Genomic DNA, 18,607 nt, shown 5'->3' on the forward strand with positions numbered 1-18,607 from the left:
GTAAGAGGTAGATGGGAAAAGAGGAAAATGGCAACAACAAGTGAGAGGTGAAAGTGTATAAACTAAGGGAGGAGGAAGTTCAGGTGAGATATTAGCAACTATTGGCAGAAAGGTGGGCTGGTGCAAGTATGAGTAGTAGGGGGGTTGAAGAGGGTTGGAATAGTTTTAAAAATGCAGTATTAGAATGTGGGGCAGAAGTTTGTGGTTATAGGAGAGTGGGTGCAGGAGGAAAGAGGAGTAATTGGTGGAATGAGGAAGTAAAGTTAGCTTAGAGGTTTTTACAAAGCAGAAGTGTTATAAGAAGAGTAGAGTATATGGAGAGTAAAAGAAAGGTGAAGAGAGTGGTGAGAGAGTGCAAAAGGAGAGCAGATGATAGAGTGGGAGAGGCACTGTTAAGAAATTTTAATGAAAATAAGAAAAAATTTTGGAGTGAGTTAAGTTAAGAAAGCCTAGAGAACAAATGGATATTTGTCAGTTAAAAACAGAGTAGGGGAGTTAGTAGATGGGGAGATGGAGGTTTTGGGTAGATGGCAAGAATATTTTGAGGAACTTTTAAATGTCGACGAAGAAATGGAGGCAGTAATTTCATGCACTGGCCAGGGAGTGAAGAAGAACAGGATGCGAGTGTGGGGGAGGTGCGTGAGGCATTACATAGAATGAATTGGGGTAAAGCAGCTGGAACTGATGGGATCATGACATAAATGTTAAAAGCAGGAGGGATAGAGTGTTAGAGTGGTTGGTATTTTTGTTTAATAAATGTATGAAAGAGGGGAAGGTACCTAGGGATTGGCAGAGAGCATGTATAGTCCCTTTATATAAAGGGAAGGGGGACAAAAGAGATTATAAAAATTTTGAGGAATAAGTTTACTGAGTATACCAGGAAAAGTGTACGGTAGGGTTATAATTGAAAGAATTAGAGGTAAGACAGAATGTAGGATTGCGGATGAGCGAGGAGGTTTCAGAGTGGGTAGGGGATGTGTAGATAGTGTTTACAGTGAAGCATATATGTGAACAGTATTTAGATAAAGGTAGGGAAGTTTTTATTGCATTTATGGATTTAGAAAAGGCATATGATAGAGTGGATAGGGGAGCAATGTGGCAGATGTTGCAAGTACGTATATGAAATACAGTGGACCCCCGCATAACGATCACCTCCGAATGCGACCAATTATGTAAGTGTATTTATGTAAGTGCGTTTGTACGTGTATGTTTGGGGGTCTGAAATGGACTAATCTACTTCACAATATTCCTTATGGGAACAAATTCGGTCAGTACTGGCACCTGAACATACTTCTGGAGAGAAAAAATATCGTTAACCGGGGGTCCACTGTAGGTGGTAAGTTACTAAATGCTGTAAAGAGTTTTTTGAGGACAGTGAGGCTCAGGTTAGGGTGTGTAGAAGAGAAGAGAGGGAGACTCTTAGGTCTTAGACAGGGATGTGTAATGTCACCATGGTTGTTTAATATATTTATAGATGGGGTTGTAAAACAAGTAAATGCTAGGGTGTTCAGGGGAGGGGTGGGATTAAATTATGGGGAATTAAATACAAAATGGGAATTGACACAGTTGCTTTTTGCTGATGATGCTGTGCTTATGGGAGATTCTAAAGAAAAATTGCAAAGGTTAGTGGATGAGTTTGGGAATGTGTGTAAAGGTAGAAAGTTGAAAGTGAGCATAGAAAAGAGTAAGGTGATGAGGGTATCAAATGATTTAGATAAGGAAAAATTGGATATCAAATTGGGGAGGAGGAGTATGGAGGAAGTGAATGTTTTCAGATACTTGGGAGTTGACGTGTCGGCAGATGGATTTATGAAGGATGGGGTTAATCATAGAATTGATGAGGGAAAAAAGGTGAGTGGTGCATTGAGGTATATGTGGAGACAAAAAACGTTATCTATGGAGGCAAAGAAGGGAATGTATGAAAGTATAGTAGTACCAACACTCTTATATCGGTGTGAAGCTTGGGTTGTGAATGCAGCAGCGAGGAGGCGATTGGAGGCAGTGGAGATGTCCTGTCTAATGGCAATGTGGTGTAAATATTACGCAGAAAATTCGCAGTGTGGAAATTAGGAGAAGGTGTGGAGTTAATAAAAGTATTAGTCAGAGGGCTGAAGAGGGGTTGTTGAGGTGGTTTGATCATTTAGAGAAAATGGTTCAAAGTAGAATGACATGAAGAGCATTTAAATCTGTAGGAGAAGGAAGGCGGGGTAGGGGTCGTCCTCGAAAAGGTTGGAAGGAAGGGGTAAGGGAGATTTTGTGGGCGAGGGGCTTGGACTTCCAGCAGGCGTGCATGAGCGTGTTCGATAGGAGTGAATGGAGACGAATGGTATTTGGGACCTGACGAGCTGTTGGAGTGTGAGCAGGGTAATATTTAGTGAAGGGATTCAGGGAAACCAGTTATTTTTATGTAGCCAGACTTGAGTCCTGGAAATGGGAAGTACAATGCTTGCACTCTGAAGGAGGGGTTCGGGATATTAGCAGTTTGGAGGGATATGTTGTGTATCTTTATACGTATATGCTTCTAAACTGTTGTGTTCTGAGCACCTCTGTAAAAACAGTGATTATGTGTGAGTGAGGTGAAAGTGTTGAATGATGATGAAAGTATTTTCTTTTTGGGGATTTTCTTTCTTTTTGGGGATTTTCTTTCTTTTTGGGTCCTCCTACCTTGGTGGGAGACTGCCGACTTGTTAACCCTTTGAGGGTTGACAGGCCCTCTCCAAGACTTGTTCTCAGGGTCGGCCAAATTTAAAAAAAAAAAATTTTTTTTTCTTATGAAAAGATAGAGAATCTTTTCCCAATCATAATGACACCAAAAGTATGAAATTTGATGGAAAACTTACGGAATTATGCTCTCGCAAAGTTAGCGGTCTCAGCGATGTGTATGCATCGGCGATTTTGCCCACTTGGAGCTCTATTTTTGGCCAATTCCAATGTACTAGTCAACAAAAATCATAACTATTTCACTAGAACTCTATTTTTTGTATCGAATGAGTACAAGAAACCACCCATTTACCGATTTAAGCTATCCAATAAAGTCGTCAGAATTTAGCAATTTTTCCAATTTCACACAAATTTCAAAAGATGCCAATTTCCGAATAGGGTCCAGAATAAACAAAAAAGACATTCCTGGCACTAAAATAACAAGTTCTCTGTTTGTTAGTCACATCCCCAGGCCCCTCTTATATTTCTTTGGCTTTCCACTTTCAATTTTTATTCTTACAAAAAATAGATTTACTGTTATGCAGACTACTGCATTAGTGTAGAAATGGTATAAATAATATCAGCTCACTTGTGAAAGAGTATAGACTCACCAGTTGACATGTATTGGATGCTTGGCACTATTTGTTTACTTTTGAACTTTGGTAAAAATCGAACATTTCTGCTACTTTGAGCTCAATTTCAAGGTAGTTTTCATTGTAAAACCAGTCAAAATCATCTCAATTTCTGTAATATGTCTTCCATTCTATAAAATGAGACCAAGAAAACTAGAATACAACAATAAATACCATACGAAAATACAGTGCAAAGTCGCTGTTTTATTCCTAAAACACGGTCAAAGTTTTTTTTTCTCATTATGCACTGTGCTGCAGAATTTTTTTTATACTGCGCACACTGACCACATAGACCCATTCTTTCATATGTAGGCCTACTAGCTTTCTCCCACTAGATTTGAGGGCGCTAGAATTTAGGCGTACTAGTACGTCAAAAACCCCGGGTCGTAAGCCATACTAGTACGGCCAAAACCCCCAAAGGGTTAAAAAAAAAAAAATGTAAAGGATGCATTCTGGGAGAAGCCTGTGGATAGCATTAGTATTGGTAAATGGGGAGTAGGAGATATGTTGCAGCCCTCTGTATCCGGACATTATACAGTAGTTGTGTCAAGTCTTTTGGGGCTTTGTCACCTGTCTAGACGCTTTTGTTGAGTGTGTAATTTAAACGAGTGTAGTACTGTACAGTATTCCTTTTTTTTTCCTTAGGGTGCATATAGTCAACCAAATACTCGTGTACATACGCCCAGGGGTAGATACTCCTCGCCACTCTCAAGATGTTGGAGAATCTGCTTCAAACATCATAAGTATTGGCTGTTTTCAGTCAAGTAGAGAGTACACAGTCTTTAAGTCCGCTATTTGGCCCTTTGATGGCAACATAATTGTCTTGCTTCATTACTTTTATGGCCAATAATACTGTATGTTTAGTGCCTCTCTTTGTTGGGCTGCAAAGTGGCTGGGGACAGAGTGAGTTTTTTTACATTTGTTCATGAATCCTTATGCTATTCTTGTTACTCAAAAGGCAGATGATCAGGTGTGGGATGCGGCCTACTGGGATACATACAACAGTTGGCTCTTGTTATTGTGCTGAACCCTGACATCTGCCTTTACTCTAATGCTTTTTTTTTTTCACACCCTTCCCAGCTCTTCACTTGAAAAGGTCTTCTCACTATACTTACCCTGCCTTTAAATTATTCCTTAGGCCAGCTTGACCTGGACAGATTTTTTACATTCAAGCTGACTGCTGCAAAGATGCGTTAAATGACAAGAAGCTTAACCTGGTACTCATCTGCTTAGTTTTTTAATATCTTCTTTCATGAATTGTGTGATGAAGGGCACATTACTGTATTCATATGCAGGCTGTTTTACAATTCTAATGTTGTCTCTACTATAATTTTGAAGATGACTGTGCAGAGGATCTATGCTGCAAACGTTGTTCATGTACCTGTCACAAAAGTTTACCAGCAGTATTAAGACCATATTACCTAGGTCAGTTGTTGGTTATGAAATTTGGTTGATTCTAGAGAGACTGACAATAATTTGTAGTTTTGTCATCTTGTGACATTGTAGGCCATCCACTAAGTGACCCATTTGTATGTGATTCCATACCTGTTTGTACTTTGAGAAGTAGAGCTATGCTCATGGAGTCTCACCTTTAATGTTTAATTTACTTAGTTTGTTTTAATTTACAACACTTGCTACATCCTGTTTGATCCCATTCTAGTTTTCAAACCCACTATTTGCAGAGGAAGCATTGGTTTTGATAATGAACGAATTTCCTTCTTAGGGTCACCCTGCCGTTTTTTAAAACGGCTGATTTTTTTTTTATTTTCAAAATCATGTAAATGAAGGTAGTAGGTTGGTAGACAGCAACCACCTAGTGAGTGTAAAACGGAAGCCTGTAATTGTTTTACATGATAGGATTGCTGGTGTCTTTTTCTGTCTCATAAACATGCAAGATTTCAGGTATGTCCTGCTACTTTTACTTACACTTAGGTCACAGTACACATACACTTTTTTTTTTTTTCAACAAGTCAGCCGTTTCCCACCGAGGCAGGGTGACCCAAAAAGAAAGAAAATCCCCAAAAAGAAAATACTTTCATCATCATTCAACACTTTCACCTCACTCACACATAATCACTGTTTTTGCAAAGGTGCCCAGAATACAACAGTACAAGCATATATATACACACCCCTCTGGGCTTTCTTTTTTTTTCTTTCTAGTTCTTGTTTATGTCCTCTTACCTCCATGGGGAAGTGGAGCAGAATTCTTCCTCCATAAGCCGTGCGTGTTGTAGGAGGCGACTAAAATACCAGGAGCAAGGAGCTAGTAACCCCTTCTCCTGTATACATTACTAAATGTAAAAGGAGAAACTTTCGTTTTTCCTTTTGGGCCACCCCGCCTCGGTGGGATACGGCTGGTGTGTTGAAAGAAGAAAGAATATACACACACACACCCCTCTGGGTTTTCTTCTGGTTTCTTACAGGTTCTTGTTTATTTCCTCTTATCTCCATGGGGAGGTGGAACAAAATTCTTCCTCTAAGCCATGCGTGTCATAAGAAGCGACAAACATGCTGGGAGCAAGAAGCTAGTATCCCCTTTTCCTGTATGTTACAAAAGTTGAAAAGAGAAACTTTTGTTTTTCTTTTTGGTCCACCCTGCTTCAGTGAGATACAGCCAGTGCATTGAAAGAAAGAACATAAAAACATAAATAAAATATTCTGGTAACAAACTGTACCACAGCAGGGATTTTTACCAATTCTGTACATTAATTTCATTTGTTTTCAGGCAGAATAAAAACACAATTGAAACTTGCAGGAGGATGTAAGGAAATTTGGAACAGGCTGAAAGGATTCATTTTGTTAGACATCCTTAGAGGCTTTTCTGCTGTTACTCTTCCATTCAGAGGAAGTTATAATAGAGAATTATGCAACCTAAATATAAAATATTTTTCATTACCTAAGCAACTATATTGAAATGATTAATATTAAGTACAGTACTTTAAACTTTTTACCAGGTTCCTGGGTTAACCTATACTGGTGAAGAAGACATGCTGGCTCAGTTCCGTGTGAAGTACTTGCAGCAGTTGGGAGAATTCCGACAGTTGAGCTTTATCCCTGCTGACACATTGCAGAGAACCCTCCCTAGAGCAAAGCCACGAGGACGTAAGAGTCTGGATAGTGCTTCACTCAAGAAAGAGGCTCCTGAAGTAAGTTGATATCTGTTTAGAGTGTAATAACAATGGCAATAATAGGAAAAAGCCTTCAAGGGGGAGGTTGCTTGATGCTGGTAAAGGATTCTTCATCCAATAAATTGGAGTTACATTCATATTTTTCTAATCAAACCCAATTACGGCTTATTCCCCTGGTGCTGTTTGACTTGCAGTTTCAGCACTTGCCCATGAATATAACAATGATGTTTTATCACATTTACCTTTTCATGCTTTCAGATGTGGATTGCATAATTTTTTTATTTTTTTAACACACAGTCCATCTCCCACCAAGGGATTGTGACAACTCCCCCCCCCCCTCCCTGCACGTGCGCTCACAAAAAAAATCGTCATTATTCACACTATCACTGTCTTTGCAGAGTCTTGCATGTGAGTTTAGATGTCACTGTATAGAGCAAATATCCCAAACCTCTCCTTTAAAGTGCAGGCACTGTACTCCCCACCTTCAGGACTCAAGTCTGGCTAACCAGTTTCCCTGAATCCCTTCACAAAATATTACCCTGCTCACACTCCAACAGCTCATCAAGTCCCAAAAACCATTTGTCTCCATTCACTTCTATCTAACAAACTCACATGTGCCTGCTGTATGTCCAGACCCCTTGCACACAAAACCTTTTTTACCCCTCCCTCCGTCTTTTCCTAGGACATCCCCTACCCCTCCCCTCCACTACAGATTTATACACCCTCCAAGTCATCCTAGTTTGTTTCATCCTCTCTAAATGACCAAACCACATCAACAACCCATTCATTTACCTGTGCTTGGGTGAATTTGTTCACTCTGATATTCAGAGCACTCTGCAGAAGTCACATTGAGTCAACATTCAGTGTTATCGAAGTGCTTAGCTTTAATTAGACAGTCTGAGTCCGAACTCCTTATTTGTGACTTCATAATCCAAGTAATTAAGACCTTAAACTGTTGCCTAAATTACTTGCTAAAGTATTCTGCACAAAAGTTTTTTATGCAAAGAATCATTTCAAATATATAGCACTGTAATGATATATAGTATTTAGGATGAATATATTTTTTTCCTCCATTGTTTATTATAATTTTTTGAAAGTTATACTTTTATCTGTGATGCAAATGAATCTCTCTCTATTTCAGTCAGTGAAGAAAAAGGTCCTAGGTAGCTACCCTGCAGAAATAATATATGTGGTAACTGAGGTTCATACTCCATCAGAGGTTATGGAGCTTACTCTGTATCCTGGGGACCATGTTGCCCTCCTTAAGAATAAAGATCCTCTTGGTCGATGTGACCGCTGGTTTGTAGATGATGGAGGTAGGTAGATTACTGTGTATCTTAGGTATAGCATTTATGCATCTAGTCATATTTTCGAGAACACGTTTTTTAATAATAATGGTACTCTGCCTCCCACCGAGGCAGAGTAACCTAAAAAAGAAAAACGAAAGTTTTTCTTTTTAAATTTAGTAAGTTATGCAGGAGAAGAGGTTACTAACCCCTTGCTCCCGGCATTTTAGCTGCCTCTTACGACATGCATGGTTTACGGTGGAAGAATTCTCTTCCACTTCTCCATGGAGATAAATAAAAAAGAAGAATAACTACTAAGAAAATAGAAGAAAACCCAGATGGGTATGTAAGTATATATGTGTGAATGTGTAGTGTGACCTAAGTGTAAGTAGAAGTAGCAAGATATACCTATTATCTGACATGTTTGAGACAGAAAAGACACCAGCAATCCTACTGTCATGTAAACAATTATAGGTTTCCATTTTACACTTTTTACTGAATATTAATACCAGATATGCTGCATGTTATTTTGCTTATTTTTTTTTTTAAATTGTTTTTCATTCTAATTTGGAGTATAACTGAAGAATTCTGAAAAATTGCAGACTTTTTTTTTAATATTTAATTGTTGATTCACTTGTTATTTGTAAAGCTCTTGATGAGATATTAGTAAAAGTTAAACTTTATATATACTAGAAACTCTTCTTGATTTGAGGAATGTCTTGTGAATTGGATAAAATTCTGCTTTTTTATGTTCTAGTGACACAAGAATGACACCCTTTTTATACTCTCCTCTCACCTTTGAATAGAACCTAAAAAAATTATCTTTTAGAACCACTGCATCATTCACCATTATCATACTAATATTACAGCCCATTAATTCTTTCATTAAGCTGTTAGGACTCCTCTCTTTGAACACATTGCACTACCCACTCTTTCCACATTATATTTAGGACAACTTGTTTCGTATTTCTGCCAGGCATTGCACTATTACGTCCAGCGGCGGCTCGTAGCTAAAATTAGTGGATGTGCTGCTTCAGAAAATTTTTAGCCATTGTTTTAATATTGTGTAAAATAAAAGAACTAAAAAAACTATGAATTAAATAAAATAGCTAGAAACATGATAATCATCTAATTTCACACTATCACATTCAAAAATATAGTACATGGTTTTTAAGCACAACAAATTTTGTTGAAAATAAGAAAAAGTTTTGGAGTGAGATTAACAAGTTAAGAAAGCCTAGAGAACAAATGGATTTGTCAGTTAAAAATAGGAGAGGAGAGTTATTAAATGGAGAGTTAGAGGTATTGGGAAGATGGAGGGAATATTTTGAGGAATTGTTAAATGTTGATGAAGATAGGGAAGCTGTGATTTCGTGTATAGGGCAAGGAGGAATAACATCTTGTAGGAGTGAGGAAGAGCCAGTTGTGAGTGTGGGGGAAGTTCGTGAGGCAGTAGGTAAAATGAAAGGGGGTAAGGCAGCCGGGATTGATGGGATAAAGATAGAAATGTTAAAAGCAGGTGGGGATATAGTTTTGGAGTGGTTGGTGCAATTATTTAATAAATGTATGGAAGAGGGTAAGGTACCTAGGGATTGGCAGAGAGCATGCATAGTTCCTTTGTATAAAGGCAAAGGGGATAAAAGAGAGTGCAAAATTATAGGGGGATAAGTCTGTTGAGTGTACCTGGTAAAGTGTATGGTAGAGTTATAATTGAAAGAATTAAGAGTAAGACGGAGAATAGGATAGCAGATGAACAAGGAGGCTTTAGGAAAGGTAGGGGGTGTGTGGACCAGGTGTTTACAGTGAAACATATAAGTGAACAGTATTTAGATAAGGCTAAAGAGGTCTTTGTGGCATTTATGGATTTGGAAAAGGCGTATGACAGGGTGGATAGGGGGGCAATGTGGCAGATGTTGCAAGTGTATGGTGTAGGAGGTAGGTTACTGAAAGCAGTGAAGAGTTTTTACGAGGATAGTGAGGCTCAAGTTAGAGTATGTAGGAAAGAGGGAAATTTTTTCCCAGTAAAAGTAGGCCTTAGACAAGGATGTGTGATGTCACCGTGGTTGTTTAATATATTTATAGATGGGGTTGTGAGAGAAGTAAATGCGAGGGTCTTGGCAAGAGGCGTGGAGTTAAAAGATAAAGAATCACACACAAAGTGGGAGTTGTCACAGCTGCTCTTTGCTGATGACACTGTGCTCTTGGGAGATTCTGAAGAGAAGCTGCAGAGATTGGTGGATGAATTTGGTAGGGTGTGCAAAAGAAGAAAATTAAAGGTGAATACAGGAAAGAGTAAGGTTATGAGGATAACAAAAAGATTAGGTGATGAAAGATTGAATATCAGATTGGAGGGAGAGAGTATGGAGGAGGTGAACGTATTCAGATATTTGGGAGTGGACGTGTCAGCGGATGGGTCTATGAAAGATGAGGTGAATCATAGAATTGATGAGGGAAAAAGAGTGAGTGGTGCACTTAGGAGTCTGTGGAGACAAAGAACTTTGTCCTTGGAGGCAAAGAGGGGAATGTATGAGAGTATAGTTTTACCAACGCTCTTATATGGGTGTGAAGCGTGGGTGATGAATGTTGCAGCGAGGAGAAGGCTGGAGGCAGTGGAGATGTCATGTCTGAGGGCAATGTGTGGTGTGAATATAATGCAGAGAATTCGTAGTTTGGAAGTTAGGAGGAGGTGCGGGATTACCAAAACTGTTGTCCAGAGGGCTGAGGAAGGGTTGTTGAGGTGGTTCGGACATGTAGAGAGAATGGAGCGAAACAGAATGACTTCAAGAGTGTATCAGTCTGTAGTGGAAGGAAGGCGGGGTAGGGGTCGGCCTCGGAAGGGTTGGAGGGAGGGGGTAAAGGAGGTTTTGTGTGCGAGGGGCTTGGACTTCCAGCAGGCATGCGTGAGCGTGTTTGATAGGAGTGAATGGAGACAAATGGTTTTTAATACTTGATGTGCTGTTGGAGTGTGAGCAAAGTAACATTTATGAAGGGATTCAGGGAAACCGGCAGGCCGGACTTGAGTCCTGGAGATGGGAAGTACAGTGCCTGCACTCTGAAGGAGGGGTGTTAATGTTGCAGTTTAAAAACTGTAGTGTAAAGCACCCTTCTATCAAGACAGTGATGGAGTGAATGATGGTGAAAGTTTTTCTTTTTCGGGCCACCCTGCCTTGGTGGGAATCGGCCAGTGTGATAATAAAAATAATTTAATGAAAATGCTTACCCAGACTTGAGTCCTGAAGGTGGGAAGGGCAGTGCCTGCATGCTTGAGGAGTGGGAATGTTGCTGTCAGAGAGTAATCTGCATTGTGATGTCAGGACACTTCTGGTAAGACAGTGATTTAATTAAAGATGGTGAATGCATTTCCCTTTTCAAGTCATCATACCTTGGTGGAAGATGGCCTTTAAGGTTAAAAAAAAAAAAAAAATCATAGAGCCAAGCAAGAAAATTTTTAAGTTTTACATAGAGAAAAGGGGAAATGAGTTGTTGGACTTTATATATGTAGGACTACATTTGTATAAGAAACTGCAGTTTTATTGTCGCAATAGTTTCTTAACATTTTAATACTACAGTACATGCCTGCAAAAAATGCACTAGCCTCACAACTTCTGTTTTGAACATTAAGAAAGTCTCTAACTTACTTGTTCTCTTAAGTAATTTTTAAAATTGTAAATTGCCAATAATTTTACATTCTAAAATTTAATATAATACTGCACATATTTCAATGATTTTTACAGAAAACAAAGGATTTGCAAGAGCAACATCATTAAAACCTCTTCAAGGTCAGAGTAGAATTGGTAATTCCATGGCTTTGCCGTCTGCTACCTCACATAGCACAACACCCTCCAGTCTACCTGCAGTTACTCTTGCACCTCGGCCATCTACCCTTCCACGTGCTGCTCCAACACCACCCATTCCAGAACGTCCACCTCGTTATGAAGATTTGTTTCCTGCCACATCTGGGGGCCCTGGAATTCCCTCACAAGTTACTGGTTACCCAGCAGTAGGACAACAGGTACCCCCACCTCGCTACACTCCAGGTTCTCTGAATCCTCCTCCTCTACCAGTTAAACCAGGTTTTCAGGAACAATCATCCAGCACCTTTTATTCTCAAATATCTGAAAGTGAATACTATAGCCCTCCTTTGGATACCCAACCATCCAATGAATATAACTCTCCCATCTCTGAAGAAGACAACAATATCTATGAAGAAATTGACCAGGTAAACCATGTCTTAGTTTGGTGTCTGTTGCTGTTTATCTGAGAGGTGAGGTGGTATGGGAATGGAAGGAAAGGACTTGTTAAAATCTTATTCCTTCAGGAATAAATCACAACAAAAGTCATCTCCTAACCTATGTACTGTAATGTGCTCTTCTGTCTTCTGTCTAGTTCCTCCTAAGATGCTAGTTTAAACTGCTTTTTTGTTTTCAATATTTTTCATATATTGTTAAATATGCATGCAGTATTAACCCTTTGACTGTCACAAGCCCCTTTCAGAAACTGTCATTCTGTCAAAAAAATTTTGGAAAAAAAAAAAATTTATTTTTTCTTATGAAATGATATAGAATCTTTTCCTGATGGTAATGACACCAAAAATACGAAATTTGGTCGAAAACTCGCGGAATTACGCTCCCGCAAAGTTAGCAGTCTCGGCGACATATATGCATCGACGATTTCGCCAAATTTGTGCTCTGTTTTTGGCCAATTCTGTTGTTCCAGTTGACCAAACTCATAACTATTTGTTTAGAGCTCCATTTTTTCTATCAATTGAGTACAAGAACCCACCCATTTACCAATTTGAACTACCCAATAAAGTGGTCAGAAATTGGCAATTTGGCCAATTTCACAAATTAAAAAAGATTTTTTTTTTTTTTTCTTTCAACAAGTTGGTCGTCTCCCACCGAGGCAGGGTGACCCCAAAAAGAAAGAAAATCCCCAAAAAGAAAATACTTTCATCATCATTCAACACTTTCACCACACTCACACATTATCACTGCTTTTGCAGAGGTGCTCAGAATACAACAGTTTAGAAGCATATACATATAAAGATACACAACATATCCCTCCAAACTGCCAATATCCCAAACCCTTCCTTTAAAGTGCAGGCATTGTACTTCCCATTTCCAGGACTCGAGTCCGACTATATGAAAATAACCGGTTTCCCTGAATCTCTTCACTAAATATTACCCTGCTCACACTCCAACAGATCGTCAGGTCCCAAGTACCATTCGTCTCCTCAACGCACCACTCACCTTTTTTCCCTCATCAGTTCTATGATTAACCTCATCCTTCATAAATCTAACTGCCGACACGTCAACTCCCAAGTATCTGAAAACATTCACTTCTTCCATACTCCTCCCCAATTTGATATCCAATTTTTCTTTATCTAAATCATTTGATACCCTCATCACCTTACTCTTTTCTATGTTCACTTTCAACTTTCTACCTTTACACACATTCCCAAACTCATCCACTAACCTTGGCAATTTTTCTTTAGAATCTCCCATAAGCACAGTATCATCAGCAAAAAGTAACTGTGTCAATTCCCATTTTGAATTTGATTTCCCATAATTTAATCCCACCCCTCTCCCGAACACCCTAGCATTTACTTCTTTTACAACCCCATCTATAAGTATATTAAATAACCATGGTGACATTACACATCCCTGTCTAAGACCTACTTTTACCGGGAAGTATTCTCCCTCTCTTCTACACACCCTAACCTGAGCCTCACTATCCTCATAAAAACTCTTAACAGCATTTAGTAACTTACCACCTATTCCATATACTTGCAACATCTGCCACATTGCTCCTCTATCCACTCTTATCATATGCCTTTCATACATTTATTAAAAACTGTATCTCCCCCTGCTTTAAACATTTCTGTCATGATCCCGTCAGTTCCAGCTGCTTTACTCCCTTTCATTTTACGTAATGCTTCATGCACCTCCCCTACACTTGCATCCTGCTATTCTTCACTCCTAGAAGATGTTATATCTCCCTGGCCAGTGCATGAATTTACTGCCTCCCTTTCTTCATTGGCAGTTAAAAGTTCCTCAAAATATTCCTGCCATCTACCCAATACCTCCAGCTGCTCATCTACTAACTCCCCTATTCTGTTTTTAACTGACAAATCTATTCATTCACAGTATGTATATTGGTTTTATATTTTGAATATTTGTTGGCCTCAGGATGCAGTAGATGGTGGAGTTGGCCAGGAGGAGGAGGATAAAGAAAGTAGTCCAATCTATGAAGTTATAGAAGATGGTCAGCTGGTTCAAGATTCTGCCCTCAGTGTTGATACACAACTAAGTTTTCTACCAGGCCTAGAAGCTGAAGAACCTCAGGTAAAATTAATACTGGATTCTATATCAGATTTTTATTTATTGATAAACAACTTTTATTTGTTCCATACCAGTGTAATATCATTGTGGTAACCTGTCATAATATTACCAGTATTGGTAATTTTCTAGAGGTACATGATTTATTTTTTAATCAGACTGAAGTGCTAAACAAGTTTGATTCAAGGAAGGGGAAGCTAAATACAGTTCCTTACATCAAGAGCCTCTCACACCTCTACCCCTTCAAGGGCTAGATGTGTGAGATGTATAGGAAAATAAGCCTATATTAGGGATAAGATGAGTGAGTGGTGCACTTAGGAGTCTGTGGAGACAGAGAACTTTGTCCTTGGAGGCAAAGAGGGGAATGTATGAGAGTATAGTTTTACCAACGCTCTTATATGGGTGTGAAGCATGGGTGATGAATGTTGCAGCGAGGAGAAGGCTGGAGGCAGTGGAGATGTCATGTCTGAGGGCAATGTGTGGTGTGAATATAATGCAGAGAATTCGTAGTTTGGAAGTTAGGAGGAGGTGCGGGATTACCAAAACTGTTGTCCAGAGGGCTGAGGAAGGGTTGTTGAGGTGGTTCGGACATGTAGAGAGAATGGAGCGAAACAGAATAACTTCAAGAGTGTATCAGTCTGTAGTGGAAGGAAGGCGGGGTAGGGGTCGGCCTAGGAAGGGTTGGAGGGAGGGGGTAAAGGAGGTTTTGTGTGCGAGGGGCTTGGACTTCCAGCAGGCATGCGTGAGCGTGTTTGATAGGAGTGAATGGAGACAAATGGTTTTTAATACTTGACGTGCTGTTGGAGTGTGAGCAAAGTAACATTTATGAAGGGATTCAGGGAAACCGGCAGGCCGGACTTGAGTCCTGGAGATGGGAAGTACAGTGCCTGCACTCTGAAGGAGGGGTGTTAATGTTGCAGTTTAAAAACTGTAGTGTAAAGCACCCTTCTGGCAAGACAGTGATGGAGTGAATGATGGTGAAAGTTTTTCTTTTTCGGGCCACCCTGCCTTGGTGGGAATCGGCCCAGAGATGTCCTGTCTAAGGGCAATGTGTGGTGTAAATATTATGCAGAAAATTCGGAGTGTGGAAATTAGGAGAAGGTGTGGAGTTAATAAAAGCATTAGTCAGAGGGCAGAAGAGGGGCTGTTGAGGTGGTTTGGTCATTTAGAGAGAATGGATCAAAGTAGAATGACATGGAAAGCATATAAATCTATAGGGGAAGGAAAGAGGGGTAGGGGTCGTCCTCGAAAGGGTTGGAAAGAGGGGGTAAAGGAGGTTTTGTGGGTGAGGGGCTTGGACTTCCAGCAAGCGTGCATGAGCGTGTTAGATAGGAGTGAATGGAGACGAATGATACTTGGGACCTGACGATCTGTTGGAGTGTGAGCAGGGTAATATTTAGTGAAGGGATTCAGGGAAACCGGTTATTTTCATATAGTCGGACTTGAGTCCTGGAAATGGGAAGTACAATGCCTGCACTTTAAAGGAGGGGTTTGGGATATTGGCAGTTTGGAGGGATATGTTGTGTATCTCTATACGTATATGCTTCTAAACTGTTGTATTCTGAGCACCTCTGCAAAAGCAGTGATAATGTGTGTGTGTGGTGAAAGTGTTGAATGATGAAAGTATTTTCTTTTTGGGGATTTTCTTTCTTGTTTTTGGGTCACCCTGCCTCGGTGGGAGACGACCGACTTGTTGAAAAAAAAAGAAGAAAACCCAGATGGGTGTTTTTTTTTTTTTTTTCTTTCTAGTTCTTGTTCTTGTTCTTGTTTATTTCCTCTTACCTCCATGGGGAAGTGGAACAGAATTCTTCCTCCGTAAGCCATGCGTGTTGTAAAAGGTGACTAAAATGCTGGGAGCAAGGGGCTAGCAACCTCTTCTCCTGTATGTTACTAAATGTAAAGGGAGAAACTTTCGTTTTTTCTTTTGGGCCACCCCGCCTCTGTGGGATACGGCCGGTGTGTTGAAAGAAGAAAGATATGATAGGGTAGATAGGACAGCAGTGTGAATGTTGCTAATGTATGGAAAAGGTAGTAAGTTACTAAGAGTGGTTGAAATATATAGTGTGGTGCAGGTTAGGGTATGTTGGAAAGTGGACAACTATTTTCCAGTGAAAGAAGGCTTTAAACAGAGATATGTGATGCCCCCATGGTTGTTCAGCATGTTTATTATAGAAGTAAATGCTAGGGTGTTGGGGAGAAGTGTGTTATTAAAAAAAATAATTAATCTGATAAAAAAAAAGTGCTAGTTGTCCCAGTTGCTTTGCTGATGAGGCAGTTCTTTTGGGAGATTTCAAAGAAAATTTGCAAGGGTTGGTGCATAAATTTGGGAGGGTATGTGAAACAAGGAAATTAAAAGTGAATGTAGAAAACAGCATGATGACAGTGACAAAAAATAGGCAGTGAAAGAGTGGATATCAGACTAGAGGGTGGGAGTATGGAGGAAGTGAACGTATTCAGATCCTTGAGGGTTGACATGCTGGCAGGTGGGTTTATTAAATACATATTAAACCATAGCATAGATGAGGGGAGGGGAACATAGCCGGTGTGTTTAGGCATCTATGGAGAGAAAAGTTTATCCACAGAGGCAGTGTGTAGTGTGATTACTATGCAGAGAGTTCAAAGTAGAAATTGAAAGATGGTCTATGGGTATGGCTTAGGAATATACCCATGAAGCTCAGGAATGTCCAAGAGTTGCTGTGGACCCTTTGAAACTGACCAAGCCTCCTTCTGTTTGGAAGATATCATTCTCTTTAAGAACCTTTTCTTGTTTACACTCCAACAGCACACCCATTGAAAACTACTCATCCTCATTGACTCCTATCTAACACACTAATTATTAATTCTTCCATATTTCCTCAAGTGTGATAAATAAGTGAATAATTTCTTAAAATTTGTGCTATACTGTGCCATACAGGATTACCATATAATGGGGCAATTGCACACCAATTTAAAAGTACAGCATAGGATAAATGTAGAATATTGAATGGTAGCTCCCAAATAGGTACGTTTTTATAGGTACCTAGTGCATATTTTGGAAACTGCTCGAGTAATGGGCACTTTTAGACTGGTGTGCATTTACTCCTCATATGGCACAATTGCCCTATTATACAATGTTGTATATTCACTGCTTCTTGAATGTATTGCAGTCTCTGTAATTTTTTTATTCTAGACTTTACACATTCAAATACTGTTCCATCCTGAATGATTTGAGACAAGTGAGAAGATAGGCTTGGCTGGATGCACTTGAGGCACATTAAGTAAAAGGGCGTAAGCTTCACCCTGGCTAAAAATGGTATTTTGTTATGATCTGTTTCATGTTACTGTCTTATGGCAGAAGGTCTGAAGCATCTCTGATGCTGTTCTGTGAGCTAAAAAAAGGTCAGACAACAAATTTTCATGTAAAGTTTGGGGGAGAGAACTCATTTTGGCAACGTGCTCTGATCTCTAGCAGACCTTACCAAGACTAGAACTGTCTACCAGTGTTGCTTATTGTAAAAGAAACCTGTTGGTAATTATAAAATACCTTGATAATAGTTTTTATCAGATATACCATGAATTACTTAATTTCAATTATACATGTACAGATGTTGACAAATAATTCACTTGCACTCATTCACACTCTTTTAAGCTTACATACATGAAAATCAGACAGTCTGGCTAATAGTGTCTTACAAAATACTATTTGAATGATCTTTTTTTTTTTTTTTTTTTTTTTTTAACACGTTGGCCATCTCCCACTGAGGCATGGCGATCCAAAAAAGAAAAACACTTTGACCATCATTGAATACTTTCACCATCATTCACACATAATCACTGTCTTTGCAGAAGTGCTCATATACGACAATTTGTTTGTCACTACAAACAGCCAATATCCCAAACCCCTCCTTTAAAGTGTAGGCATTGTGCTTCTTACCCCCATGACTCGAGTCCAGCTAACCAGTTTCCCCGAATTCCTTCACAAAATATTACCCTGCTCACACTCCAACAGCTCATCGGGTCCCAAAAAACCATTCATTTCCATTCACTATTGAACATGCTCATGCTTGCCTGCTGCATGTCCAAGCCCCTTGCACACAAAACCCCTTTTACCCCCTATCTCCATTAATTTACAAGTTTTGACTTGCAAACTTGGAACATTCTTTTTATCTCGGGTTTTTAAAATTGATGCTTATGCCCTTGTTGGATCAGAAAATCTTTGGTGTTATGTATTTTAGTGTAAAGATGTTTGATTACAAAATTTACTTTGTATTATATTCATACTGAACTTGGTAATTTATCTTTTATTCTCTCTCTCTTTTTTACAGTTTTACTATGCCTTGTACAACTTTGGTGGCTCTGATTCAACCCAACTGAATTTAGTTGCTGGACAGGTGGTGCTTATTCTACATGCCAAATCTTCAGACTGGTGGTTTGTGGAAGATCGCAATGGCAAACAAGGATATGTGCCAGCAACATACCTTGCCAAATACTCATAAAATTGTCTTCTCTCTGCAATTTGCAGGTCAGAATTTATCATTTTATGA

At 39.4% G+C, this 18,607-nt stretch overlaps 1 protein-coding gene across 8 annotated transcripts in view; it reads left to right on the top strand.

Moving 5' to 3' along the window:
• The window catches only part of LOC128691269 (dynamin-binding protein-like), a 144,620-nt gene that overhangs the window by 116,905 nt on the left and 9,108 nt on the right, over positions 1-18,607 (top strand). For all 8 annotated transcript variants that reach the window (XM_070091606.1, XM_070091604.1, XM_070091603.1 and 5 more), the window contains exons 17-21: positions 6,287-6,478; positions 7,602-7,776; positions 11,481-11,965; positions 13,935-14,090; positions 18,389-18,585. In XM_070091606.1, coding sequence (XP_069947707.1) covers positions 6,287-6,478; positions 7,602-7,776; positions 11,481-11,965; positions 13,935-14,090; positions 18,389-18,559 — 1,179 coding nt within the window. In that variant the 3' untranslated portion in view covers positions 18,560-18,585. The remainder of the gene's footprint in view (positions 1-6,286; positions 6,479-7,601; positions 7,777-11,480; positions 11,966-13,934; positions 14,091-18,388; positions 18,586-18,607) is intronic.

Source organism: Cherax quadricarinatus, chromosome 36 (genome assembly GCF_038502225.1).
Source record: "Cherax quadricarinatus isolate ZL_2023a chromosome 36, ASM3850222v1, whole genome shotgun sequence".
Lineage (NCBI taxonomy): Eukaryota > Metazoa > Arthropoda > Malacostraca > Decapoda > Parastacidae > Cherax > Cherax quadricarinatus.